General features: G+C 49.6%; 1 protein-coding gene across 2 annotated transcripts; it reads left to right on the forward strand.

Moving 5' to 3' along the window:
* Window positions 1–1,238: 1,238 nt before the first annotated feature.
* SLC9A5 (solute carrier family 9 member A5) lies at window positions 1,239–21,008 on the forward strand. Of its 2 annotated transcripts, XM_047078568.1 has the most exons (16): window positions 1,239–1,431; window positions 4,675–4,977; window positions 6,726–6,889; window positions 7,080–7,158; window positions 7,429–7,606; window positions 8,180–8,400; window positions 8,616–8,818; window positions 9,041–9,130; window positions 9,225–9,295; window positions 10,020–10,149; window positions 10,619–10,707; window positions 10,870–10,996; window positions 14,807–14,977; window positions 15,500–15,569; window positions 16,246–16,380; window positions 19,561–21,008. In XM_047078568.1, the coding sequence occupies exons 1-16, from the start codon at window positions 1,239–1,241 to the stop codon at window positions 20,031–20,033; spliced, it is 2,697 nt and encodes an 898-aa protein (XP_046934524.1). In that variant the 3' UTR covers window positions 20,034–21,008. The 2 variants fall into 2 exon arrangements, with proteins under 2 accessions (XP_046934524.1, XP_046934525.1); XM_047078569.1 differs by lacking the exons at window positions 14,807–14,977; window positions 15,500–15,569; window positions 16,246–16,380 and having other exon boundaries at window positions 19,561–19,874.
* Window positions 21,009–24,801: the final 3,793 nt, after the last annotated feature.

Here is a 24,801-nt window from a genome sequence, read left to right on the forward strand (position 1 = left end):
CAGCCAGGTCTCCCTGGGTTTAGGGATGAGATGGCCCCGATTCCTTCAGTTTGAGGGATGAAGTGAATGGGATTACATCATTTGGGGAAAACATGCAGATGGGTCCCTTTAAGTTTGGAGCAAGAGGTGAAAATACATTCCACTCAGTATGAAGGAAGAGGTGGGATGATTTCCCTTTAGTTGGGGTAAGAAGATGCCCCTCAGGTCTGGGGAAATGATGTGATGACTCAGTTTGAGTGGGGAGGTAGAACATATTTTTCCTCAGTTTGGGCGAAGAAGTGGGGTGGTTGCTTCTCAGCTTGAATGAAAAATGGAGTCGGTCCTCCTCAGTTTGGGGCGAGATTAGCCGAATGCCTCCTCAGGTTTGGGGGAAAAGGTGAGTGGATCCCTCTTAGTTTGAAGGGAATTGATAGGCTGGGTTTTCCATAGTTTAGGGAAAGAAGATACGTTCCCTTCAGTTTCAAGAAAAAGGTGAGGAGACTTCCTTGTAGTTTGATGGAAAGTGTGGCCGGGTGCTCCTCGGTTTGGGAGATAAAGAGGAACAGTTTTCTTTTCAGCCTGGGGAGAGCCGGGCCTAATCTAGGCCTTGGAGTTTCTGGGGACTTTGAGGACAGCGTTGTCCCTCACGGCTTTCTGGGCGCGCCCAATGCGCGTGCGCAGCTCTGGTCTGGGCGGGGGCCCGTAGGGGGTCCTAGGCTCCGGAGGGCGGCGGCGCACTGCCACCTGCCGTCTGCACGGGGCAGCGTCGGGGCCTGAGCCTTTGGTAACAGCAGTGGGCAGCTCGCCGCGGGTCCGCACTAGCTGTGGAGACGAGCCCCTCGGGCCTGAACCCCGCCCCTCCCCCCTCCCCCCCCCCCCCCGCAGGCTGCAGCCTTGGGCGGGTGGGACAGTAGTGCCTCTGGAAGGCTGTGGGGGCTTACAGTTCTGAAACCGGGTCGAGGGAGCTTTGAGGAAGGTTTGGAGGAGCGGACTCGAAGGAATAGGTTTCGGGACTTGGGGGAGAGCTGCACTGGGGGATTTCCAGAGCTGAGAATGGTTTAGTGGGGGAGGAGCAGGGGTCCAGAGTCCGGGCGCCCGGAGCACGGTCTCGGAGTCCGGACCCGGCTTGGGGGTTTCGGAGCCAGGATTGGGGGGAGCGGGCCCCACGTGCTCGTGACGCGGGGGCGGCCGGTAGGCGCGGCGGCGACGCGAGGCCGGCGGCCGTGCGGTGCCGGGAGGGCGGCTAGGCAGTCGGCAGGATGCTGTGCGCAGCACTACCGCTGCTCTGGCTGCCCCTGGCGGGGGCGGCCGCAACCGAAGAGCCCACCCGGGAGCCGGGGTCGCCCGGCGAGCCTCCTCCAGGGCTGGCGCTCTTCCGCTGGCAGTGGCACGAGGTGGAGGCGCCCTACCTGGTAGCCCTGTGGATCCTGGTGGCCAGCCTGGCCAAAATAGGTGAGTGCGTCTGTGGGAAAGCCAGTCCGGTGGCTGGCAGCGGACCCACCCCCACCCCTTAGTCGCCAGATCTGGGCCGGCTTCTTGCACAGTGCCAGGACTCAGGCTCCGATTCCACAAATCCGGGCTCTCACAGAGTTCCTGCGCCCTCTCTTGTGGCTCTGCCTCCTCCCCTTCGCGCGGGGGAGGTCTGAGGCTTTGCCTTCCCTAAGGGCTGCCTTTGCTCTCTCCAGCCTCATCCCTAGACTCCTTTGCCCTCTCTGCCCCCCTCTTACCCTTGCAGTAAACCCTTCGGTCTGGCCCCTCCTCCAGCAATCTCCAGCCTCCTAGAACCCTCTGTCAGCGACGAGGATGAGTGGGGACATTGAAGGGATAGTGTTCTCCGGAAAGCTCAGGCATCTTGGTCCTGAAGAAGCAGTCTTCCCAGGAGACCACGTCCAAGTGTCCACTTTCTTGGGCTACTAGACTGTCAGTTTTTCTCTAGTCCCCTTCTGCTCCCCTATAGATGCACTGTTCTTTAGGTGTGCTTAGCGGCACCTCCCCCCCCCCCCCCCATAATTCAGGTCTACATTCTTCCCACTTCAGGGGTAAAACAAACAAACAAAACAACAACAACAACAAAAACCCACCTTATTTATCAGGGCCTTGCTTACTATATGCTGCCTACACTAGGTGGTTTCGGACAGCCGACCTCCTTCTGTCTGCACAACTTGTGCTTCACATTGCTTACCTTGAATAGAGCTGCTTTTCCTTACTTCTGCCCCTGCCTCCCCACTTCTGAGCAGCCAGTGGCCCCTCCTCCCACCAGAGACCCTCCTCCCTCTCCCTGTTCTGCAGGCTCTGCTCTGGGGGTGACTAATTATAGCTGAGCGTTGCTACTCACTCCCCAGCTATGCTGGCACAGCCTGTACTCCAGTCTCACCAATACAGTCTTCATGTAGGAATTACGAAGCTTAGAATTTGCCCCTCTACTGCCCACCACCCCCCTACCAAGGGACTCTGTTGGTGGGGAGGAGTTGCTGGGCAGGGACAGAAGAACTTTCCACTCTGTTCTGTCAGCCCATTAATAATGGAAAATGGGGGCTGAAATGCCTTCAGGGAGCCTACTTCTGCCTGAGAGCAGACTTTGGTGATGGGTTTTGGATTGCATTGTGGGGGCTGATGCATGCTGTGGAGGTGAGGATGGAATAGAGTCCCTGAAGGAGAGGAGAAGGAAACTAAAAGTAGGGAGGGATGTGTATGGGCAGATCTATGACTGAATTTGCCTTAGGGTCTGTCAGCAGTGAGAGCAAGGTGGGAGAAGCCTCAGATTTGGGAACCAAGAATTGGGTTTACTGAGGATCTATGGGTTGTAAGAAAGTTCTTGCCTTATTTAGGGTTTATAGTAATGACTGTAGTTTCCCCCATAATTGGATGCCAACTCCTCTGGGGGTAGGCAAAGATAGCCTCTTCAACAGCCACACACACACACACACACACACACACACACACACACACACACACCACAAAAAACAAAAAACCTTCTCACAGAGGAGGGGAGAGATTGGAATACCTTCCCTCAGCTTTATTACTAGGAGGTTTGTTTTCTTTTGTTTTCCTTTTTATTCAACAAATATTTATATAGATCCCACTATGTACCAGGAACTGCCTGAAGCCCTTTGGATATGACTTCCAAAGGGCACTGTCTTGGCATTGGGTCTCACATAGGCTAACATGGAGGCTTCTTCACTACCTGCCACTCCAAGTATGGGGAGAGTTGTTCACTTGAGATCTCAGGGCCCAAGGGAGAGACAAAACAACTTATTTTAGTGGGGAAAGGTAGGAGTGGCGATAGTGCTAGAAACCCATTACATGCTTCGTCTTCTGTTCCTGGGGGACAGGTCTGTCATTATTTTCCCCCAGAGTCATTTTTTTTAAGATTTTTTATTAAAAAAATTTTTTTAACGTTTATTTACCTTTGAGACAGAGACAGAGTGCAAGCGGAGGAGGGGTAGAGAGAGAGGGAGACACAGAATTCGAAGCAGGCTCCAGGCTACGAGCTGTCAGAACAGAGCCCACCGTGGGGCTCAAACCCATGAGCCGTGAGATCATGACTTGAGCCGAAGTTGGCCGCCCAACCAACTGAGCCACCAAGACATCCCTAAAGATTTTTTATTTTTAAGTAATCTCTGTACCCAACTTGAACTCACAACCCCAAGATTAAGAGTCACATGCTCCACCTACTCAACTGGCCAGGTGTCCCTTCCTCAGAGTCATTTTTAATTAATATTTGTTGAGAACCTACTATATGTGTGATATCCTGGTGGGCACATTCACACTGTATCGTTTTATACCCACCTTGTGTAATAGGTATTTTTTTCATATTATAGGAGAAGAGATTGAAGTTCAGGTAAATTAGTTTGTGATCATACAATTAGAAAGCGACAGAGCCTGATGAATGAGGGATCGTCTTACCGCTAAACCCAATGTTTTTCAACTACTGTTTCCTTAGTTGAGGCATTATAATGAAAAGCACATTGGGCTAGGAGGTCTACAGTGCTGTTAGGAGGTGTAATATGCATTATGGTCTAGTTAGGGAGGCAGGACTCAATAATATATTAGGTAACATTTATTGAGTGATTACGATAAAGCATTGGGCTAAGTGCTATTGAGTAGATTGCTTTATTTAAACATCACAACAATCCTATGAGATCACTACTGTTTTTATTCCTATTTTGCTGATGAGAAAACTGAAAGAGAGGTGAAGTTATGTGCTCTGAGGTCACAGAACTAGTAAATAGAGGAGGTAGTCTTCAAACCCAGGCAGCCTGGATCTAGAGGCCCTGATTTTTACAGCTATGTTATACACAGAAATATACCAAATAACATTTGCTGAGGCTCAAATAATGGTTACGGATAAGGGAGATCAGAGAAAGGTGAGATGCCCTGAGGATGAGAGTAGAGAGGAGGGGGCATTGCCAGAAATGGAAATAACAAGCAAAGGCCTAGGTTACCATGACAGGAACACCAAGAAACAGACAACTTTAGCTGCAGTGGAGGGTTTATGGGCATGGAGGTTGGAGATTCTAGTAGTCCTGCATTTCTTTTCTCTTTCCTTGGTCTCAGGGTCAGGGTTCCTGACCTTGGATAACTTTCTAAGAGTGGGAGGTTATAGGCCAGTGTATATGTGTTGTGCGCACGTGTGTGTGTGTGTGTGTGTGTGTCCAATAAGCTGATGCATCCTGCCCTCTTCTTGCATTGTAGTGTTTCACTTGTCTCGGAAGGTGACATCACTGGTCCCTGAGAGCTGCCTGCTGATTTTGCTGGGACTGGTGCTTGGAGGCATTGTCTTGGCTGTGGCCAAGAAAGCTGAGTACCAGCTGGAGCCAGGCACGTTCTTCCTCTTCCTGCTGCCTCCTATTGTGCTGGACTCAGGCTATTTCATGCCTAGCCGGCTGTTCTTTGATAATTTGGGTGCCATCCTCACCTATGCTGTGGTGGGCACACTCTGGAATGCCTTCACAACAGGTGCTGCCCTCTGGGGCCTGCAGCAGGCTGGACTTGTGGGTGAGTGACCCTAGAACCTGGACCAACCCCCTTCTCCACCTCTGGAGATCCCATATTGGCAAGAGCCATGCCCTGAGAGTTCTTAGGTCCCTCCCACCTGGAGTGCAAGGCAATACTCCAGATGGGCCTACAGCCTTCATTTAGGTCTCTGCCAGTTGAGTCTGGGCTTCTGCAGCATGACAGCTGAGCAGAGGCCTGGCTCCCAGCTGTATGTGGGCTGCTGAGGCTGGGAAGCCTGCATTACTACTGCTGCCTCCTGCCCTCTGTTACCACACTGCCATTTGCCAGCCTTGCTCCCTTGAGGCACAATTCACCATTCCTGTGAGGGCCAGCCATCCTGGCTCTGCCCAGGCCACATTAGGGTGGTTTTCTGTTATTATTATTTTTTTTATTAAGATCTATTTATTTATTATAATAATTTTTTAAGATTTTAGTTTTAAGTAATCTCTATATGCAACGTGGGGCTTGAACGTACAACCCCAAGATCAAGGGTTGCATGCTTTTCTGACTGAGCCAGCCAGACACCCCTTTAAATTTTTTAAAAAGTAATCTCTACACCCAGCATGGGGCTCAAACTCACAACCCTGAGATCAAGAGTCACATGCTCTTCTGATTGAGCCAGCCAGGTGCCTTTATTATTTTTGATAAATCCATATTATACATCCACAGAATGCAATACATTACCCTGGATATTATATCTTTACTTATCACATGGACTCTTTATAGCTACTCTGTTGGGGTATAATTTGTCCCATTTAATAGATGAAGAAATAGAGGCCCTTAAAGTCATTTGATAAAGGTTAGCAGGAGAGGTCTGTTTTACTGAGGTTCTTTGCCCTCAGACTGTCTTTCCTGCTCCCTTCTTCCTCATTTCCTGCACCAAAATCCATTCAACTCGGAATGTTGATAATTCAGACTTCTTCCAAGGTACAAAGGGAGGTTTGCAATTTCTACTTGAGGCCTCCTACCTGGTTTTCCTAATGGGTGAGTGAACTCTTTGGGGCAGGAAGGGAAGGGAGGACATCAGACCATAATAATAGTACCAATAATAGTAATAATAATAATCCTAAAATAGGTAATATCTATTAGGTACTTACTTTGTGTTAGACTCTGGCTAAATAAAGGACTTTTTGAGGTAGATACTGTTATTATTCACAATATATACATGAGGAAACAGGCTAACAGAGACTCTATGACATGTTCAAGTTCTCCCAACGGTGGGTGCTTTTCCTACCATACTTAGCCCTCACAGATCGACAGCCCCTACCCCTCCTGCTGAGTATTGTGAGTGTCATATCCTTTAGGCTGGAGAACCACAAGGGTGGGAGAAAGCACTATCTCCCTAATAAAGCCAGTCAGCAGCCAATTTCCACCTGCTGGTGGTTCTTATTACTGTAGCTGCAGATTTTATTATCAGTGCCACCTTAACTTTTCAGGTTATATAGAGCTTTCTTAGCCATCTCCTGGGTTGATTTTGCAGCAATCTCGTGAGGTAGGCAGATGAGGAGGCATGGCTTAAGAGAAGTCATGTGACAGTGACAGCACCAACATCACAGAGCTGGTAAGTGGCAAAGCCAGGCCCTAGGCTCAAGTGTCCTGACCTGCGGGCTGATGCTGTGTTCACCATCCCAAGTCCTCTCTGGGTATCCTTGTTTCCACAGTGGGGGTGGAGCCAGGGCTTGTCACAGGGAATGCTGTGGGAAACTGGATACCTCGCCAACTGCTGTCCCCCATCTATCCCTCAAAAGCCCCTCGAGTGCAGGCCAGCTTGCTGGACTTTCTGCTATTTGGGAGCCTCATCTCAGCGGTGGACCCTGTGGCTGTGCTGGCTGTCTTTGAGGAGGTGCATGTCAACGACACTCTCTTTATCATCGTCTTTGGCGAGTCCCTGCTCAATGATGCTGTCACCGTGGTGAGAGTGCTCAGCTGGCTGCCATTCCCTGACCCCTGTTGCCATGCTCTGACTAGTTGGGTGTCTGAGCATGCTCAGACCCTTCCCTGGGTTCCCTGGGTAAGAAATACCACCTCAGATTTCACCCTCTCCCAGTAGTCCCAGTTGAACCTTCCCTCTCCTTTCTCCTGACTCTCATCTTCTCACTCAGGTGCTGTACAAGGTCTGCAACTCCTTTGTGGAGATGGGCTCTGCCAATGTGCAGGCCACTGACTACCTGAAAGGAGTCGGTCAGTATTTCCCCGCTTTGGCTGGGTTGCTGAGTCCTGCCCCCTACTGCATCAGGACAGAGGAGGCTGTTGGGTTGCCTCATTCTCCTCTATAGAGAAATGGGGCCCTGAGAACCTGAGAAGGAGGGGCTTTCCTGGGATCCTGGCTCTGGGATCCTGACCCCTGGGAGTACAGTGGGCATTGTCCTCTACTACCTGCCAGGCAGCAGTCTTATCCGCCCGGGTGGGGTCCAGGCCAAGGGTCACACTGACAACCCACTCCTCCCCCAGCCTCCCTGTTTGTGGTCAGTCTGGGCGGGGCAGCCGTGGGCTTAGTCTTTGCCTTCCTCCTGGCCCTGACCACACGCTTCACCAAGCGGGTCCGCATCATCGAGCCGCTGCTGGTCTTCCTCCTCGCCTATGCAGCCTACCTCACTGCTGAAATGGCCTCTCTCTCTGCTATTCTTGCGTGAGTCCTGGGGGCCTTGCATGCAGGCAGCTGGGAGGGGGCATTGGAGATGGTTGCCCCTCACATGGACAGAAGCAAGACCCTAAGGAGGCAATAGGTTTCCCTGTGCCCTTGTGGTAGTGGGAGCCTCAAATTCCCCTGGGAAGACAGTAAACCTCACGTCATATTTCAGGATCTACCTCTAGAACTGCCCTGGGCACTGCAGAACCTAGTCTTCCTCTTCCTGAAGTGCTCTCTGGGGTATAGGCTGAGCTAGAAGTGGATCTCAAGGCCTGGTGCCACTGGCTCTAGTGGCTACAGTACTGCAAAAGGTGCCTAGAAAGGATGCTAGTCAGAGCATGTTTCTCCCACCTTCCTCTCCAGGAGGCACTGAATGGGAACTTGGAGACTTGGACCCTTATCCTAAGACCCCCACTAGTTGTTCTGAGACTGTCTCCATGCCTCCTTGGGCTTCAGCCCTGATGGTCTGACATCCTGTGATGGGCAACACCCCTCCTGCAGCACGCTTGAACCCCAGAGGCTGTGCTTCTGCAACCACTCCTTACTTGTCCTGTCTGTCAATTCCTCTTCCAGGGTGACTATGTGTGGCCTGGGCTGTAAGAAGTACGTGGAGGCCAACATCTCCCATAAGTCACGCACGGCTGTCAAATACACAATGAAGACTCTAGCCAGCTGTGCTGAGACAGTCATCTTCATGCTGCTTGGCATCTCGGCTGTGGACTCTTCTAAGTGGGCCTGGGATTCTGGGCTGGTGCTGGGCACCCTCTTCTTCATCCTGTTCTTCCGAGCCCTCGGTATTGCCAGCACCCTCTGCTTTCCCACTCTACTTCCTGCCCTGCCCCAGCTCATCTCCTAGTCTGAGTCCATATCCTTGTCAATTCCTAAGCCTCCCCACTATTGTTCATCCTTCCTAGCCCCTGTCAGACCTTAGCCCAGATACTTGGTATCATCCACTCCTGGGTCCTCCACTACCAAAGCCCTGCTCCCACTGGCCTCCCTCCTGCTGTAGGCGTAGTCCTGCAGACGTGGGTGCTGAATCAGTTCCGGCTGGTTCCTCTGGACAAGATTGACCAGGTGGTGATGTCCTATGGGGGCCTGCGTGGGGCTGTGGCCTTCGCTCTCGTCATCCTACTGGACAAGACCAAGGTCCCTGCCAAGGACTACTTTGTGGCCACCACTATTGTGGTGGTCTTCTTCACAGTCATTGTGCAGGTGGGAGAGCCCATGAGGCTGGGTAGGGAGAAGGTCCAACAGGCCCTGGGGGAGGCATGGAGCCTTTGGGACAGGGGCTCCTCTTTCTATTGGGGGATACAGGGGCCTGACTTCTCAGATTTTGAGTGCAGTGAGGTGGAGGTACTGAAGCTGAGGCCTAATTATGGGGAGAGAAAGGCAGGGAACTGGATAGGGCAGGGCTCACCTGCTGCCTGTCCATAGGGCTTAACCATCAAGCCACTGGTCAAGTGGCTGAAGGTGAAGAGGAGTGAGCATCACAAACCCACCCTGAACCAGGAGCTGCATGAGCACGTGGGTACCAGAACCCCATCCCTCCACCTATACCTCTCTTCCTTCTATTTTAAGCAGAGTCCTGATCCAGTCCCCCTACCCACCCCCCTTCTAGACTTTTGACCACATTCTGGCTGCAGTGGAGGACGTTGTGGGGCACCATGGCTATCACTACTGGAGGGACAGGTGAGGGAGCTCCCCCAAGGCTCCTTCAGCAGCAGCAGACCCACCAGCCAGGGCAGCACTGGGGATGTGCCACACTTCTGAGAAGGGGCACAGCCAGGCTTGGGCTGGGTGACCTCTGCCAGGAGCCCTTTCAGTGGCATCCCAGTACTCTCAGGATAAGACAAGTCTTCGCAGTGAGGCCTGCCTGGCCCTGTGTGGTCTGGCACCTTCCAGACTCCAGCCTCATCATGCTGTGCTCTGTCCTTGACTGTCTGCCTGCTAATTACATGGACCCTGGTTTAGAACCTCAGGACTCATTGTGCTCCCCTACCCTGCCATTGGGACCTTTGCACATATTCTGTGTATTAGAACATTTTCTCACCTTCTCACCTTCTTAACCACTGTTTCTCCTTCAGATCTCACTATAGGCATCAAGTCCCTAGGGAGGCATTCCCTGGCCTCGCTGACTAGGACGAATCCCTATCATACTCTATAATTATCCTTTGTAGTTCTTGTTATTGTTGCAATTCTGGTTATTTGTAATAACTTCAATTTAATGTCAGGCTTTCCTATAATGCTGTAAGTTCCATAAGGGCGGGGACTAGCTTCAATATTCTCCCTGGCTGAGAGGCCTATACCAAGAGAGCCAGGCTGATGCTGGCAGTGCCCCTACCTCATCTGAGGAAGGGCCAGCCAGCTGGGCCTTGGGGATGGGACTCAGGCCTGGGCCTGACATCTTCTGTAGGTGGGAACAGTTTGACAAGAAGTATCTGAGTCAGCTGCTGATGCGACGGTCAGCCTACCGCATCCGGGACCAGATCTGGGATGTGTACTATCGACTCAACATCCGGGATGCCATCAGCTTCGTGGACCAGGTGGGCCAGCAGCCAGTGGTGGGTAGCCAGCAGAGCAGGGCAGGAAGGAGTGACAAGCAGGTAGGACCTGAGCGGGGAATTGGGAATTCCTAGCAGACTGGTAAAGTGGCACCTTCAGAAACCAGCCTGACCTGATGCTGAATTCAGAGTCTGGCAAGGAGTAGAGAAAGTTGAGAAACAGCTAGACTCTAGAGTCAGCAGATGCAGTTCAAGTCTTATCACTTACAGACTTGTGACCTTGGTTAAGTCCCTTATCCTCTCTCAGCCTGTTTCCTCTGTTGTAAGAAAGCAGGAATAAGAATACATATGTCACAGAATTTTGTGGATTCAGTATGTAAAGTGCATAGCATAGTACCTAGATGATCAAAAGAAGAGAATAAGTGTTAACTCTTGTTCTTTTTATTACCCTTTGACTGTCTGGGGTGCCCTCAATCTGCTTGCTTTCTGACCTCTGTCTTGGCCCCAGCAGGGAGGCCATATCTTGTCCTCCACAGGTCTCACTCTGCCCTCTATGCCCAGCCGCAATTCTATGGCAGAGACATCTGTCACGAACCTGTTGTAAGTCCTTGAACCCCCCTCCAGTTCCTCAAGCTCCTCTCTCTTGGGCCCTCTCTCTGCATCCCTTCTGGGAAAGATTTGTGGGCACTTTTGCTTTTTGCCCTTCCCCTGGCCTGTGCCTCCTGGCCCCTCCTTAGCACACATGTTCCCTGCTTCCTGCAGGAGGGAGAGTGGCAGTGGAGCGTGTCTGGATCTGCAGGTGATTGACACAGTGCGCAGCGGCCGGGACCGTGAGGATGCTGTGATGCACCATCTGCTCTGTGGAGGCCTCTACAAGCCACGCCGCAGGGTGAGAGCAGGGAGGGTGTAAGAGTTCCAAAGGGGAGTGGAGGTGGGGGGCAGTTGGGGGAGTGGTCTGGGGAGACCATGACTGCAGGCTCAAGAGGCAATTGGCACCAGCTAGTGAAGAGCTATAAGTGCCCAGTGGAAGAGCATGGGCATTATCTTGTAATAACATTTAGCTTTTTTTTTTTTTTTTTGGAAAGGGTTGGGCTGATATAAGCACTGTTTAAAGATATCTTCCTCTGGTAGCAGAGCATAGACCAAATTGGAGGGGCGAGGTGCGAGGCTGGGAGAGCCAGTTGGGAGGCTGGAGTGAAACACTGGATCAGAGTTGGGTGGTGGTAAAGGAGAGGAGCACATAGGATTGAGTGGTTGTCTTAAGGGGGAGAGGAGGGGATGGACTACAGAAGGCTTGATGGGGTCACAGGCAGAAACAGAAGTGCTGAGGAAGCCTGTGGGACCAGCTTAGTATGGGGAAGGCAGACATCTCTTGTAGGTAGTGTTAGTCTAATGCAGGTCAGGAAGCTCAGGCTGGAATGGTCCAACCCATTCAGGAAGGAATCTGTTGCAACCCCACAAGGGGGCAGCATGCCATTACCTTGAACTTTTCAGAAATGGGAAGGCAGCTGTTACCATTCCTGGCAGTTTTAACAGTCAAGATTGTTTCTACGGTTGAGACAGAACTGGCTTCCTTTAACTTGTTGGCACGGGTTATAATTTGACTCTCAGCAGCTCTGCAGAATAAGCCTTCAAAGGTTTCAAGACAGTTCCTTTTCACACAGTCCTTCTTGCCCTCAGGCCAGCATCCCCTCTCCCTTGTCTCCCTATGTCTTCTCTGGTCATAAGAAACAAGGCCCTGAATGCTGCTCTAGATGTGGTTGACCACAGCAGGGCATAGAGGCTTTCTTACCTTTTTAGTTCTAGAACTTGCAAGTCTCTTCCCGATGTTCTGAATCCCTCCAGCTTTGTCTTACCACTCTGAGGCCCCAAAATGTCCTTACAATCAGGCATACTCCCATGTCTTCCTCAGTTAATGGCTATTCGACTCTGTCTCATCCAACCTGTGGGGGTTTTTGTTTCATTTTGTTTACTTTTTTCTTAAGGCACATCTCACTCACAAAACTAGACAGAATAAAATAACTGATTTATGCATTACTCAGCTCCCCTAATTATCGATGCATGGTTGATCTTGTTACATTCTGTACCTATACCTCATCCCATCCACACTTTTTTATCTTAAAGCAAACTCCAGACATAGCTTATCACCTCTAAATATTTCAATATGTATCTCTATGTGGCAAGAAGTCTACGTATACAATGTATGTATAAAATAGTAGTGTGATTATCGCTTATAACAAATAACAATAATTTCTTCTCACATGAAATATCCAGTCAGTATTCATAATCATCTTTTTTCCAGGTGGTTTGTTTAAATCAGAATCCAAATAAAGCCCACATTTTGCATTTGGTAAATATTTCTCTTTATTAAAGAAAAAAATCTCTAATACTTCCTTCTCCTTTTCTCCCACTTGCTATTTATTTATTGAAAAAACTGGATACTTTGTCTCAGGGAATTTCCCATTTTGTAGATTTTGCTAATTATATTCCAGTGGCGATGTTTAACATGTTCCTCCATCCCCTGTATTTCCTGGTACTTAAATCTAGAGGCCTGGTCAGATTCAGGAACATTCAGTAGGTGTGCTTTGTATTATGTATTGTATCACATCAGGTTGTACATAACGATTGGTTGTCTATGGATGTGTGTGCATAAGATTGGTCAATGGGTGCAGTTCAACCAGTTCTTATGTAATCAATTAGAAAACAAAACAAAACTGGAGTAAGACTGTGCTTATCCCCGTTAAATGTCATTTTATTTGATTTAGCCCATCAGTGCATCGTTTGGATCCCATGTCTGGCACCAAATATCTGTTCAGATTCACATCATGTGAAAATTTGCTAAGCCTGTTAACTTTATATTTATCCAAATCAACATAAAAAGTTGAACAGGATAGAGCTGAGGACAGAGCCCTGTGGCATGCTACTAAAGACTTTCCTCTAGACTGACATGGATCAAGCATTTTTGGGTATGGTTACTCAACTAGTTCTGAATCCATTTAGTTATACCATAACACAATCCATAATTCTTCATGTTCTTCACAGAAATGTTATCCGAGAGAGAGAGACAGAGTGTTTAGTATGGAGTTACAAATATGAGATTATAGTTTCAGAGATGCGGGCTGGAAATAAACATAAATAGTCTTTATTGTCAGAGATTTCCTCACCTGGAAACATCAGAATCCCTTGGGGGAGCTTGCTAGACTACGTATTCCTGGCTTTACCTCCTGGAGATTCTGATTTTGTAGTGTGGAATGGGACTAAGAATCTATGGCCTTAATAAATCGCCCAGGTGATTAAATGCAGCTGGTGTGATGGCTGCATGATGTCTGTGACTGGGCTAGCTGAAGCTGGGGGAATGGAGAGTTCACTGCAGAGAGGTTTTGGAGGTGAGACAGGAAGGCCAAGGACAACACTGTGAGAAATGCACATGGGAGAAAAGGAATGGGAACCAGCGAAGGAGAGATGCGCAGTAGCAGATGGTGTCTTGGAGGCCTGAGCCAGAAGGACGGCTGGATGCTGCACGGAAGTCAGGCTAGCGCCTAACCAGAGATCATGCCATGGCACTGGTGACCAGGGAGAAAGCACTGTGGACTTGTGGACCCTGGTAGTTGTATTTCTGGTATTTAAGAAAGTAATGGGTATAAGGGAAAGTATCAGAATCAAAGTATAAAAGTTTGGCAGCAAAAGGGAAGCAGTGGCCTTAATGAAAAGGCTTTCTTCAGGGGAGAATGGGCCAGGGGCATGCTTAAAAGCAGGGTGGTGGGCTGGTTGGCATGATGAGAGAAGGAGTGAAGGTGCTGGAGGGCCAGGAAATGGGAGGGAGCAGGGAGCTGATGGAGGCAGGGAGGAGTGGGCTGAGCAAAGTGGAGGCCAGGGTTCAGGGTACGCCTGTGAGGGAGCTGGATTCCTGCACCCCCAGCAAAGAGGGATCCCTCTTGGTGATTAGGTGGGGGAAGGCAGATGGAAAACTTGAAGGGAGCTCTTAGAACTGGATTGGGGCAGCAGAAAATACAAGTTGTAAGAAAGGGTCGTACTAGGGAGGTGAGCCCAGATAAGGTGATTTGGACCAGATGGCAGTACTTCTTTTTGGCAGTCTAGGTCGGTATGTAATGGGCTTGGTCTTGGTGAGAAAGAGTGGGAAGGAATAGATGATGGGAGTGGTCCTAAATTGGGTGCAGGTGGCTTTTGGGATCAAAAGAGTCCAGGGTGTCAGGAGAGACAGTTCTGGAAGTCCAAGGTTGTTGCAGAAATGGCTGGCTGGAGAGTTTCTCGTAGAGGGAGAATCCTATATAGCTGGATAGGGGTGTGTGGGCCAGGCACAGGGACCAGGCTCCTTAAATGGAAGGGCAAAGAAGGAAATGTCCCCCACAGTCTCATTGCAGCCCCAAGGGACAAGATACAGGGTCCCCTGCCTCTTGTTACTTCATATCAGAGAAAATTGGGGAAGTGTAGTGTGGAGGATAGGGACAGCCAGATTTGGGGGGATAGGTTCAGTGATAAAGGGAAGTTATTCCCCCAGTGAATTGAGAATGCAGAGTGTCTGGCTGGGTTCCTTTTGTACTTTTTGTTTTTTTAATCCGTGGCTAGTTCTGGAAAAATGGGGCTGGGAGGGTCTATCGTGCACATGGTGCTATGGCCTGGTCTCCTGTGGGAGGCCAAGGCTCCTGGCCTCATGGCAGGGTGGGCCTGTCATTGTCAGTACAAAGCCAGCTGCAGCCGCCACTTCATCTCAGAGGATGCGCAGGAACGGCAGGACAAGGAGATCTTCCAGCAGAACATGAAACGGCGGCTGGAGTCCTTTAAGTCCACCAAGCACAACATCTGCTTCACCAAGAGCAAGCCACGACCTCGCAAGACCAGTCGCAAGAAGGCATGTGCTTTCTCTGGGACTTCTGTTTGGGGCTGGAGGCTGATGGCACATAGTTTTGAGCTCCCAAGTATTGGAATCCAGCCCAGGGGAACCCCTAGTTGGTTAACCCTCAGAGTCTTGGTGGCTGCAATAGTTTGGGTTCCCTTTTGTATCTTCCTAGAGTCCCAGAAGGGTAAGGTGAGCCCTTTTGAGGGAGATCTGCATCTTGCTTTGTGGTCACATCCTGGGAGGCAGCAGGACCTCCTACCAGAAGTGACCCAGCATGAGAAAGGCAGGTTCCTGAGGTCAGGGGGAGGGGGTGCTCCAGGAGTGCCTAATTCAGCCCAGGCTGAGGCATCCAGAGCCCTTGCTGGGGCATAGGTTACTTAGACTCTACAGTTGGCTGGGGGGCCAAGGGCTGATGGAACCACTGGGATTGATATAGATTCCCTCCCCAACTGTGTCAGGAAGACCCTACCAGACAACAGGGTTGGGATTTTGAGCCAGGGCCAGAGACTTAGGGTTTTTTTTCTTGGTCCTCAGAAGGATGGTTTAGCTAACACTGAGGCCACAAATGGGAAACCTCCTCGAAACCTGAGTGTTCAGGACACAGGCAAGCAGGGAGTGGGGGTGGGGGGGGCTGAGGATGGGGTGGGGGGCAGAGGCCCATCAGCCAAAACCTGGAGGATCTCCTCTGTGCTACATTCAGTGCCATGGACTGAGGCTCCTTCCCTCAGGGACCTCTTGGGCTTACCTGATTTCAAAGCTGGACATGTTCTAAGCAGTTCTTAATTTGTGACAGGAGGTATCTAGTAGATAACTACAGGTTAGAGGCCTTAAGGACAGGGAGAAGGTGTCATGGAGAAGGGGGGAGCTTGAAGGATGGGTCACCCATGGGGCCCAGTGTCCTGCCTACAAAACCAGGAGTTTTTTGGATGAGCTGAGCATTGATGGGTCTTCCAGCTCTCCTGATGCTCATGTTTTCAGTTGATGATGGGGCTTCAGGGCTGAGAGAAGATGATGGAGGAGCTAGAAAGTACGACTTCCCTCCTGGCTTCCTCTGAGGACTCTGCTTTCTCTGGTGGCCTCCTAGGGCTCTTTAGCCCCACTTAGCTTCCTCTTCAGCCCCAACCCACTAGTCCAGTGCTGAAAGAGCCAGAGGATAAGGTGGGGAGGCTCTGCCAGCCGTGGGCTCTGCCTGGGTGGACAGGGAGCTGGTTTGGCATCGTGCAATACCAAGAGGCAGCTGCTGGGCTGGCCACCCCCACTCAGCTCTTGTCCCTGTCCAGCTGCTGTGATCTTAACTGTGGAGTCTGAGGAGGAGGAAGAGAGTGACAGTTCGGAGACAGAGAAGGAGGACGACGAGGGGATCATCTTTGTGGCTCGGGCCACCAGTGAGGTTCTCCAAGAGGTCAAGGTCTCAGGTAATGGCTTCCTCCCAGCCCCCCACCCCCACCTGGGGCAAGCGGGAGCTGTGCAGCTGCCTTCTTCCCTCTTCACGAATGGCCTTTCCTCCAGACAACTCCCTTTTCCTACTCATTTCTTAACCAACCAGCATTTCTTGAGCATCTCCTTTATATCAGAAATCTGACATACCTGATCTAATTCAATCCTCACAATAACCAAGGTGGGGAAACTGAGTTCATAGAGAAAAAAGGGACTTAGGATTTGTCCAGCAACCCACAGCAGAACTGGAATTTGAACCTGACCCATCTGACTCCCAAAACCTACACCTTTTTCACTGCCTCATTGCCTCCCTTTACAGTCTAGCTAGGAATATGAGGTGACAAGCAAACCTAACACCAGGCTCTGTTGTGACTCATGCTCAGCACACCTGCCCTCAGGTAGAGAGCACCTGGTGAAAGTGGCCGCCTGACCTGGGGGAGGAGCCTGAATTCATCAAAATGGCATTATAGCAGATAAAAAACAATACATACATGTTTCCATATGTGGAGACCTAACTTACTCATATCATTGCTAGTTGGCTCCAGCATCCTCAGGTGTCGTTTAAATGTCTTCTTATAGAAAATAACAAAATATATAATAGACAGAATCATAAAGTTAACTGCCTATTACCCTGCTTCAATAATTACCTACTCCTAACCAATCTTATTTCATCTCTCCCCTCACCTATGCCCCTCTCTTCACTGGCTTCTTTTGAAGCAAATCTCAAATATATCACCTTGTCAATAAATACTTAAGCATGCATCTTTAAAAGATAAGGATTCTTCTTAAAAAATACAACTGCAGTACTATTGTTATATCTAAAGTCCCTGTCGTCAAATATCCAGTGTTCAAATTTCCCTGATTGTCTTAATATTCTTTTTTTTACAGTAGGTTTGTTAAAATAAAAATCCAGATAAGGCCCTCACATGACATTTGGTTGATAAGTCTCTTTTAACCTACAGCAATGGTTCTCAAGGGGGTGGTAGTGGAGTGATTTTGCCCACAGGGGACATCTGACAATATCTGGAGACACTTTTGGTTGCCACAGCTGAAGAGGTGCACTTGCATGTAGTGGGTAGAAGCCAGGGATGCTGCTACATACCCTGTGATACACAGGACAGCCCTACAACAAAGTACCTGTGTCCCATCTTGTCAGTGGTGTCAAGTTTGAAAAGCCCTGATTTACAGGTCCCCATACCTCCTTTTTCCCCTTCCAATGTATTTATTTATTCATTATTACCTTTTTATTTATTTATTTATTTTATTTTATTAAAAAAATTTTTTTAACGTTTATTTATTTTTGAGACAGAGAGAGACAGAGCATGAACGGGGGAGGGTCAGAGAGAGGGAGACACAGAATCTGAAACAAGCTCCAGGCTCTGAGCTGTCAGCACAGAGCCCGACACGGGGCTCGAACTCACGGACTGCGAGATCATGACCTGAGCCGAAGTCGGCCGCTTAACCGACTGAGCCACCCAGGCGCCCCCATTATTACCTTTTTAAAAGGCTCTTCTTAAAAAATATTTATTTATTTATTTATTTATTTATTTATTTATTTATTTATTTTGAGAGAGACAATATGCACGCACGTGAGCAGTGGAGGGGCAGAGAGAGAGAGAGGGAGAGGCAGAATCCCAGACAGGCTCCATGTTACACCACAGACCCCATCACAGGGATTGGTCTCACAACTGTGAGATCATGACCTGAGCCAAAATCAAGAGTCAGATGCTCAACCGACGAGCCACCCAGGTGTCCCTCCAATGTATTTATTGAAATAATCTGGTTATTTGTCCCACAGTCTTTCCTTGTCTGGATTTTGCTGATTGCATCCCCAAAGCATAATTTAATATGTTCCACCATGCCTTATATTTCCTTTAAACCAGCAATTAAATCTAGATCAGATTTCAGTTTAGATGTTTTGGTAAGAATACTTACTTGAGAGGCAGTGATGGTGTAGTTTGTATCACATCAGGAAACACATCCCATGTCACTGTTTCTCTTTTGTGAGGTTAATATTGATTGTTGGGTTCAGATGTTAGCCCCGTCCATTATGAAGTTCGCCATCAGTGTTTCACCAGTCTTAGCAGTCACTGATGATCATTGCTAGATCCAACATTTCATCCAGGGTTGTACAGTGGTCATATTCTACATTGTTTTTTCGTCTGCGTTACTAGCAATTCTTCTATTAAAAAAACTTCTCATCAATGACTTTGTTACTTTGAGGTACAGTTCATACTGGACTAGATAAATGCTTGATTTTATTCCTTTCACTAATTGGTTTTCAAACCGATGAAGCATCCTCCAAAGGTGAAGACTGAATTCTTTTGTTGTTTTAGTTTGGTCGTTGTTGTGAAAATGTAATATTCAAGGTCTTTTAAGAGAGGTAGTTTTACTTCCAATCACAGCATCAATACATTTCATACTGTACTTGACTGCTCAGGACTTTATCAATGAGCAGGTATGTATGTGCACCTGTTATACGCAAGGCATCATGCTTGACCTGGAGAGCAGGGGGTGGTAGGTGTCCAGGGGTTTCTCTTTCCCATGTTTCCTCTTTCAGAACCTCCAACTTCCTGCCGTGCAGTGGCCCAGTCTTCCATCCTGGCTGCCAGCAGTCCTGGGACTCCTGGCTCAGGTCCCCTTTGTGGCACAGTGTTAGCCTACTATTGGGTTTGCATGAGCTCACACTCCTGGGCTCTGTCCCACCAAAGGGCTGTTATGGGTGCTCAGGCAGGGTGTCCAGCACCAAAGCCTTTGGTGTAGAGCCTCGAGATATTCCTCACCCTCATTGCTGTCTCCTCTGGGATGGGCCTGGCAGGATATGGTTTCCTATGCCAGTGCTGCAACTCAGTGAGGGCTGATTGCAGATGCACTTTTTTCCTGCCTGGCTCCTGCTTTCTCTTGCTTTAGTTATTTTCATTTGTTTAGTCAGTATTTGCCAAGCAACTACTATGTGTCTAGGCCTGTTCTAGGTGCTAAGGATACAATGAGAGCAAAACCAGCTATAGTGCTTTCCCTCGGCAAAGCATTCATCAACTAATTACACAAATGGATGTAATAGGGCAAATGTGGAATGAATTTATTTATAAAAATGCAGTTATACTTGAGAAGGATTCCAATGTGTTACTAATGAGTTCGTGTGTATTCTCTGTCCCTAGGGAGCCTTGAGGTGTGCCCAAGCCCACGCATCATCCCCCCCTCCCCAACCTGTGCAGAGAAGGAGCTACCCTGGAAGAGTGGGCAGGGAGATCTGGCAGTCTACGTGTCCTCGGAAACCACCAAGATTGTGCCTGTGGACATGCAGACAGGCTGGAACCAAAGCATCTCATCCCTGGAGAGCCTGGCATCCCCACCCTGTACCCAAGCCCCAACTGTGACCCGCTTGCCTCCTTGCCCACTGGCTGCTGAAGAGCCTCAGCACCCTTTCAACCTGCCGTATGATCCACGCCCTAGCTTCGCCTTTCCCCCAAGCCTGGCCAAAGCTGGCCGCTCTCGCAGTGAAAGCAGCGCTGACATCCCCCAGCAGCAGGAGCTACAGCCCCTCATGGGATATGAGGACCGCACCCATCTTAGTCCAGGCACAGCCAACTCCCACTGGTGCATCCAGTTCAACAAAGGTAGCCGGCTGTAGCCCACGACTCAAGGAGGAGTAGGAGGCTGGATCCCCCATGGGAAGTCTTCCCTGGGCAATAGGCAGAGGCAGAGGAGCCCACTTAGCCTGACAGGGGGCCAGAGGAGCCTGAACTAGCAACTGGGCTTCCTTGTGGCAGGTCAGAAGGGTGTTGGGCTGGTCCTCACAGCGACACTTTCACTACCCTCCCTGCTCCTAATTCCTGCCATCTTCCCTTTCACTAAGGCCCTTACCCTGGCTAAAGACCCAGTCCAGAGCTTCTAGGAGCTAGGCCCACCCAGTTGGGAAGCTGATGCTCTTTCCCCAGTGGACCCCCTGGGAGTCACTCTAGGCAGCTGTTCCTGCCCCCAAAGCAAGGCATCATTCCACAGCTAATGCTGGCCTTTCCTGCCCTTCACTCACCCCAGCACCAGCTCAAGGACAGTACCCTGGCAACGAGGCTCCTTGAGGGGCTGGTCCTCAGAGGCACTGGGGTGGGAGGTGGAGCAGGTCTCAACCTTAGGCTTTGTTACCTGTTGGGTCAGCTACCTATAGCCAATTTTTGAGGGGCAGTGGGAATCTGTGTCCAATTCTTGCTTTATCTCCTACACTTTGCTGACATTTATTGGGGCCATAGTTCTTTCTTTTACAGGATCAAGGCCACAGGGCTGGGCCTGGCTTCAGATCAGGGCTGTTTCTTGGCAGGGGTCACTCTGAAGATATGCTGCTCTGCATCTAAGTCTGGAACTTTCAGATCTCTGGGTCTATATTTTCTAAGGAGGGGAGATAGTGGCCTCTGGGACACTACCACCTTGACATTCCCCAAATAGGAAAGAAGCCAGGTATTCCAGGGCCACCACTCCACTGCTCTGGGGGCTGGGATGCCTGGCTGAAGTAATAAGGGGGCTGACTGGGTGGCAGGTAACTTTCCTGGGGTTAATACCTGCTTTGTATCTTGTATCTTGAACCTGAGACACATTAAATATCTCTCAGATGGATGGGTGTCCTGTGTCCGTCGGGGGGGGAGTGGCTCTAGAGGTGGGGGTGGGAGCAACTGGGGTATCTAGTGAGGGAAGCAGAAACTTGCAACTGCCTGCCTTGGGGCTTTTAGGATAGAGAATGGAGGGGGATCCTGGGAAGGACTGTTAGGCGTGCTGGCCCTCTTCCCTTCTCCTTCCTCCCTTCCCAATATGGTCCCCTGAGCAGGGGGCCTGCAGTAGTAGTCCAGGGATCACTGTATGGGCACAGAGCCACAGAAAATGGGGAGACCAGCAGGGAAAAAGACCCCAGAAGATAGATCCCCAGGTACCCAAAGATGCAGCCACTACATACTGGGACCAGATAAGCCTTCCTTGAAAACCTGGAGGCAGGTGTAGGACAAATAAACAGAAATACTCTGCACATGGCAGATGGGAGGCCAATATCCAGGGAGCTGGTTACCCTATGAGTTTACACTACAAATTAGGTAGTGTGGGGTCCAAAAACATCTAGGAACAGAAAGGAGACCCTTAGGTAATAGCAGTCCCAAATTTAATTTCCACTGTGTCTGAAGAACTTTTAAGAAAATATCCGACTTTATTGAGATATAACATATGCTATATATATAACATATAGTTATATAACATATAGTATATAATATACCGTAAAACTCACCCATTTAAAATATACAGATTGGTGGTTTTTAATATATTTACGAGTTGTGCAACCCTCATCACAATCTAAGTTTGGAACATTTTAATTATCCCCAGAAAACCCTATGCCTATTGGCAGCCACTCCTCATCCCCTACTGCCCAGCCCTGGGTAATCACTAACCTACTTTCTGTTTCTATAGATCTGAAGGACTCTGGATGCTGTGAAGGTTACATATTTAGTCAACAAGCATTTACTTTTTCTGTGTTATGAATGGGAAAATGGGAGGAGGAGTGACTTGAGCTTTGCCCTCACATTGTTTATACTTGGCAGTGATAGGGCCTGGTAGTTAAACAGTCCACTTGACAGTTATGTCAGCTTAGGCATGCTACATATACTCTGTGAGCCTCAGTGTCCTCATCTTTAAGACAGAATAACAGTTATTTTATAAGTTTGCTGTCAGGATGAAATGACAAAATAAGAATCTAGTACACAGCATGGCCCACAGTAAGGGATCATAAATGTTTGCCATTACAGGTCTTTTTTTTTAAGTTTATTTTGAGAGAACATGCTCAGGAGGGGCAGAGAGAAGGGGAGAGAGAATCTCAAGCAGGCTCTATGCTGCCAGCACAGAGCCCAATGCAAAGCTCCATCTCACAAACCATGAGATCATGACCTGAGCTGAAATCAGCCAACAGCCACCCAGGTACCCCAAGAAGTATTTTGAGCCACCTGGGCACCCCATGCCACTACAGGTCTTATATCGCAAGGCAAGGAGCAAGGAAAGTGCTGTGGGGCCCTGAGGAGATTTGGGAAGGCTTTGGGAGGAGCTAGTGTGGGTGAGAGTGTGTGTAGGGATTCAGACAATATAGGCAAAGCTGGGTGGGTGCATTCCAGGTAGAACAGCATAAACAAAGGACGCCCAGAGCACACATGGCAAAAAGCTAGGAGCAGTGGGTGTTGTGCTCTGGAGAGACCAGCCAGGGACACAAAGGCTTGAGGGTGACACTGCTGAATTTCGGAGGTGGCAGAAAGTTGGTCTGGGAGAATTGTGATCTGGAGTGTGGTGTGGGCAGTAAGGTGCTTTTTGGGAGCTCAAACGCAATTGGTGTCAGATGGAATGAATGAAACCCCAGGTAGAGGATGGACTGGTAGAAAAGAAGGCTGGGGATGGGAGGCCTGTATCTGTTCAAGCAGCCTGGGGACATGAAGACGCTGGAGAGGGCAGGCAGCCATTCTCAGACTTTAGAATCACAATCACTGAGAATCTGTCAAACATGCAGATTCCTGGGCCTGCCCTAAGGTTCTGACTCATCAAGGCTATGCAGACCCAGAAATCTGTAATCTTTTTTTTTTAAGTTCATTTATTTTGAGAGCATGCGTGCAGAAGCGGGGGAGGGACAGAGACAGAGGGAGACAGATTCCCAAGCAGGATCTGCACCATCAGCACAGAGCCCAATGCGGGGCTTGAACCTACAAACTGTGAGGTCATGACCTGAGCTGAAATTAAGAGTCGGATGCTCAACTGACTGAGCCACCCAGGTACCCCTCAGAAATCTGTAATCTTAATCAGCTCCCTTCAAGGGAGACAACAGAGACCACATCCTTTGAGAATTTCTAGATTAGAAACGTAGTAGAAGTCAAATTCACACAATCACACTACCAAAGGTGTAGGTGAGGGTACAGGCGGCTCCTGGCTTGGTCCTGGGTAACTAAGGATGGTGGGACAGCCAGGAAGACAGAGTTAGTTAGAGATAGAGGGGGAGGAAGCAGGTGAACACAGCCAGGGAGAGGCAGGCACCTGGGATGTAGGAGAGTGAGCAAGTCAGGGGCTTGTCTGCAGTTCACCACCTAACTGGGCAAGATGGCAGACATGGCCTTCAGGGCACCCTGAGCTGCATCCAGACCTTGAAGGAAGAAGGATTTTGACCAGGGGAGATGGGCATGGGCTTTCCAGGTAGAGGAAACAGACAAGATTTGTGATCAGATGAGTTTTTCAGGCCAGTATGGAGTATGGAGTTTATTTTGGCCCAAAGTGAGAGAGATCTGGAAGGTTTGGGGATATTGTCACCCTTGCTATCTAGGGCAGTACTTAAGAGAGTGTGCAAGTTTTGGGATGGAGTGAGTGCAATGACTTTGGGTCTCTTATCACTAGGCCCATAGCCCCTCTCCTGTTTTTGATTGATTCATGTTGGCAAGGAATGGGAAGCTGAGGGAAGGCTAGGGAAGGGGCAAGAGAGGGAGGTCCAACCCTATTTTATGATCTCAGTGGAAAAAGCTGTTGTGAGTAGTTTTTGTTGCCAGCAGAGCCACAGAGATGGGCCCCATGAGTCACTGCTCAGTCCTGCAAACTCAGCCCATACAGCCTCCTGTGGTCAGCAGCCTGGGCTTGTTCCAGGTCCAGCCCCTAGTGTTCCCCTCTAGGCCTCAGTATGTCCCCATTTCTATCTATATCTTTGCCATCCTAGGACTGTGCATCCTGCAGCTCTCTGCCTTTTCTGTTTCCTTTTCAGACTGAGCCTCTGAATCTATTTGTGACTCTGGTTTACATCTGGCTCAAGGATAGGGAGCCTCATGGGGACAGGAGTAACGTGACCACTCTCAGGCGCCCCTAAGCATTTGTTCTATGCCAGGCCATATGTTAAGTGCTGGAAGTACAGAAGTGACAACACTGTTTTCATGTAGCTACAATGCACATTGTATTGTGGAGTGAATAAACTAAGGCCTGACCCTGACCCTCGATCTGTCTGCCTGTGCCCAGCAGTGCTGGGGTCAGCTATGGCCTGTGGCTTGGGGACTCTTACCTGCTTCTGGTATTGAAGGGGTATGTGTGCCTGCCAGCAGGTCTCCCCAGCTCTTAGGGCTCTTAGGAGGCCTGGCTGGTGGCTGGAGGTGGGCAGACAGTGGGCAACAGAAGGAGAGGGAGGGAGCAGGAGGCAATGACTCAATGGGGCGGCCCTGGGACAGTTGGGGAGGGAGCCAAGGTTGGTCCTGATGCTCACTAAAGCTCTAGGAGGGTGGGACCAGAGGACCCGGCTGGGAGCTGGGGATGGAGCAGGACAATTCCAAAGCTCCTCTGGCAGCCAGATCAGCTCATGAAGAAGGCTCCTAGGAACATGGTCTGAGAATCTGGACTTTGGGGGCTGATGTGGCAGCTAG

This window comes from Lynx rufus, unplaced genomic scaffold (assembly GCF_022079265.1).
Source record: "Lynx rufus isolate CCGP_SWC_20201006 ecotype Redwood Valley unplaced genomic scaffold, mLynRuf1.p SCAF_16, whole genome shotgun sequence".
Classification (NCBI taxonomy): Eukaryota; Metazoa; Chordata; class Mammalia; order Carnivora; family Felidae; genus Lynx; species Lynx rufus.

What these genes read in the sequence shown, in the direction of transcription:
- SLC9A5 (XM_047078568.1), top strand. Translation starts at nt 1,239, where the DNA reads ATGCTGTGCGCAGCACTACCGCTGCTCTGGCTGCCCCTGGCGGGGGCG. An exon ending in TCTTCACAGTCATTGTGCAG is followed by an intron (nt 8,819 to 9,040) that starts GTGGGAGAGCCC and finishes GCCTGTCCATAG; the next exon opens with GGCTTAACCATCAAGCCACT. An exon ending in TATCACTACTGGAGGGACAG is followed by an intron (nt 9,296 to 10,019) that starts GTGAGGGAGCTC and finishes CATCTTCTGTAG; the next exon opens with GTGGGAACAGTTTGACAAGA.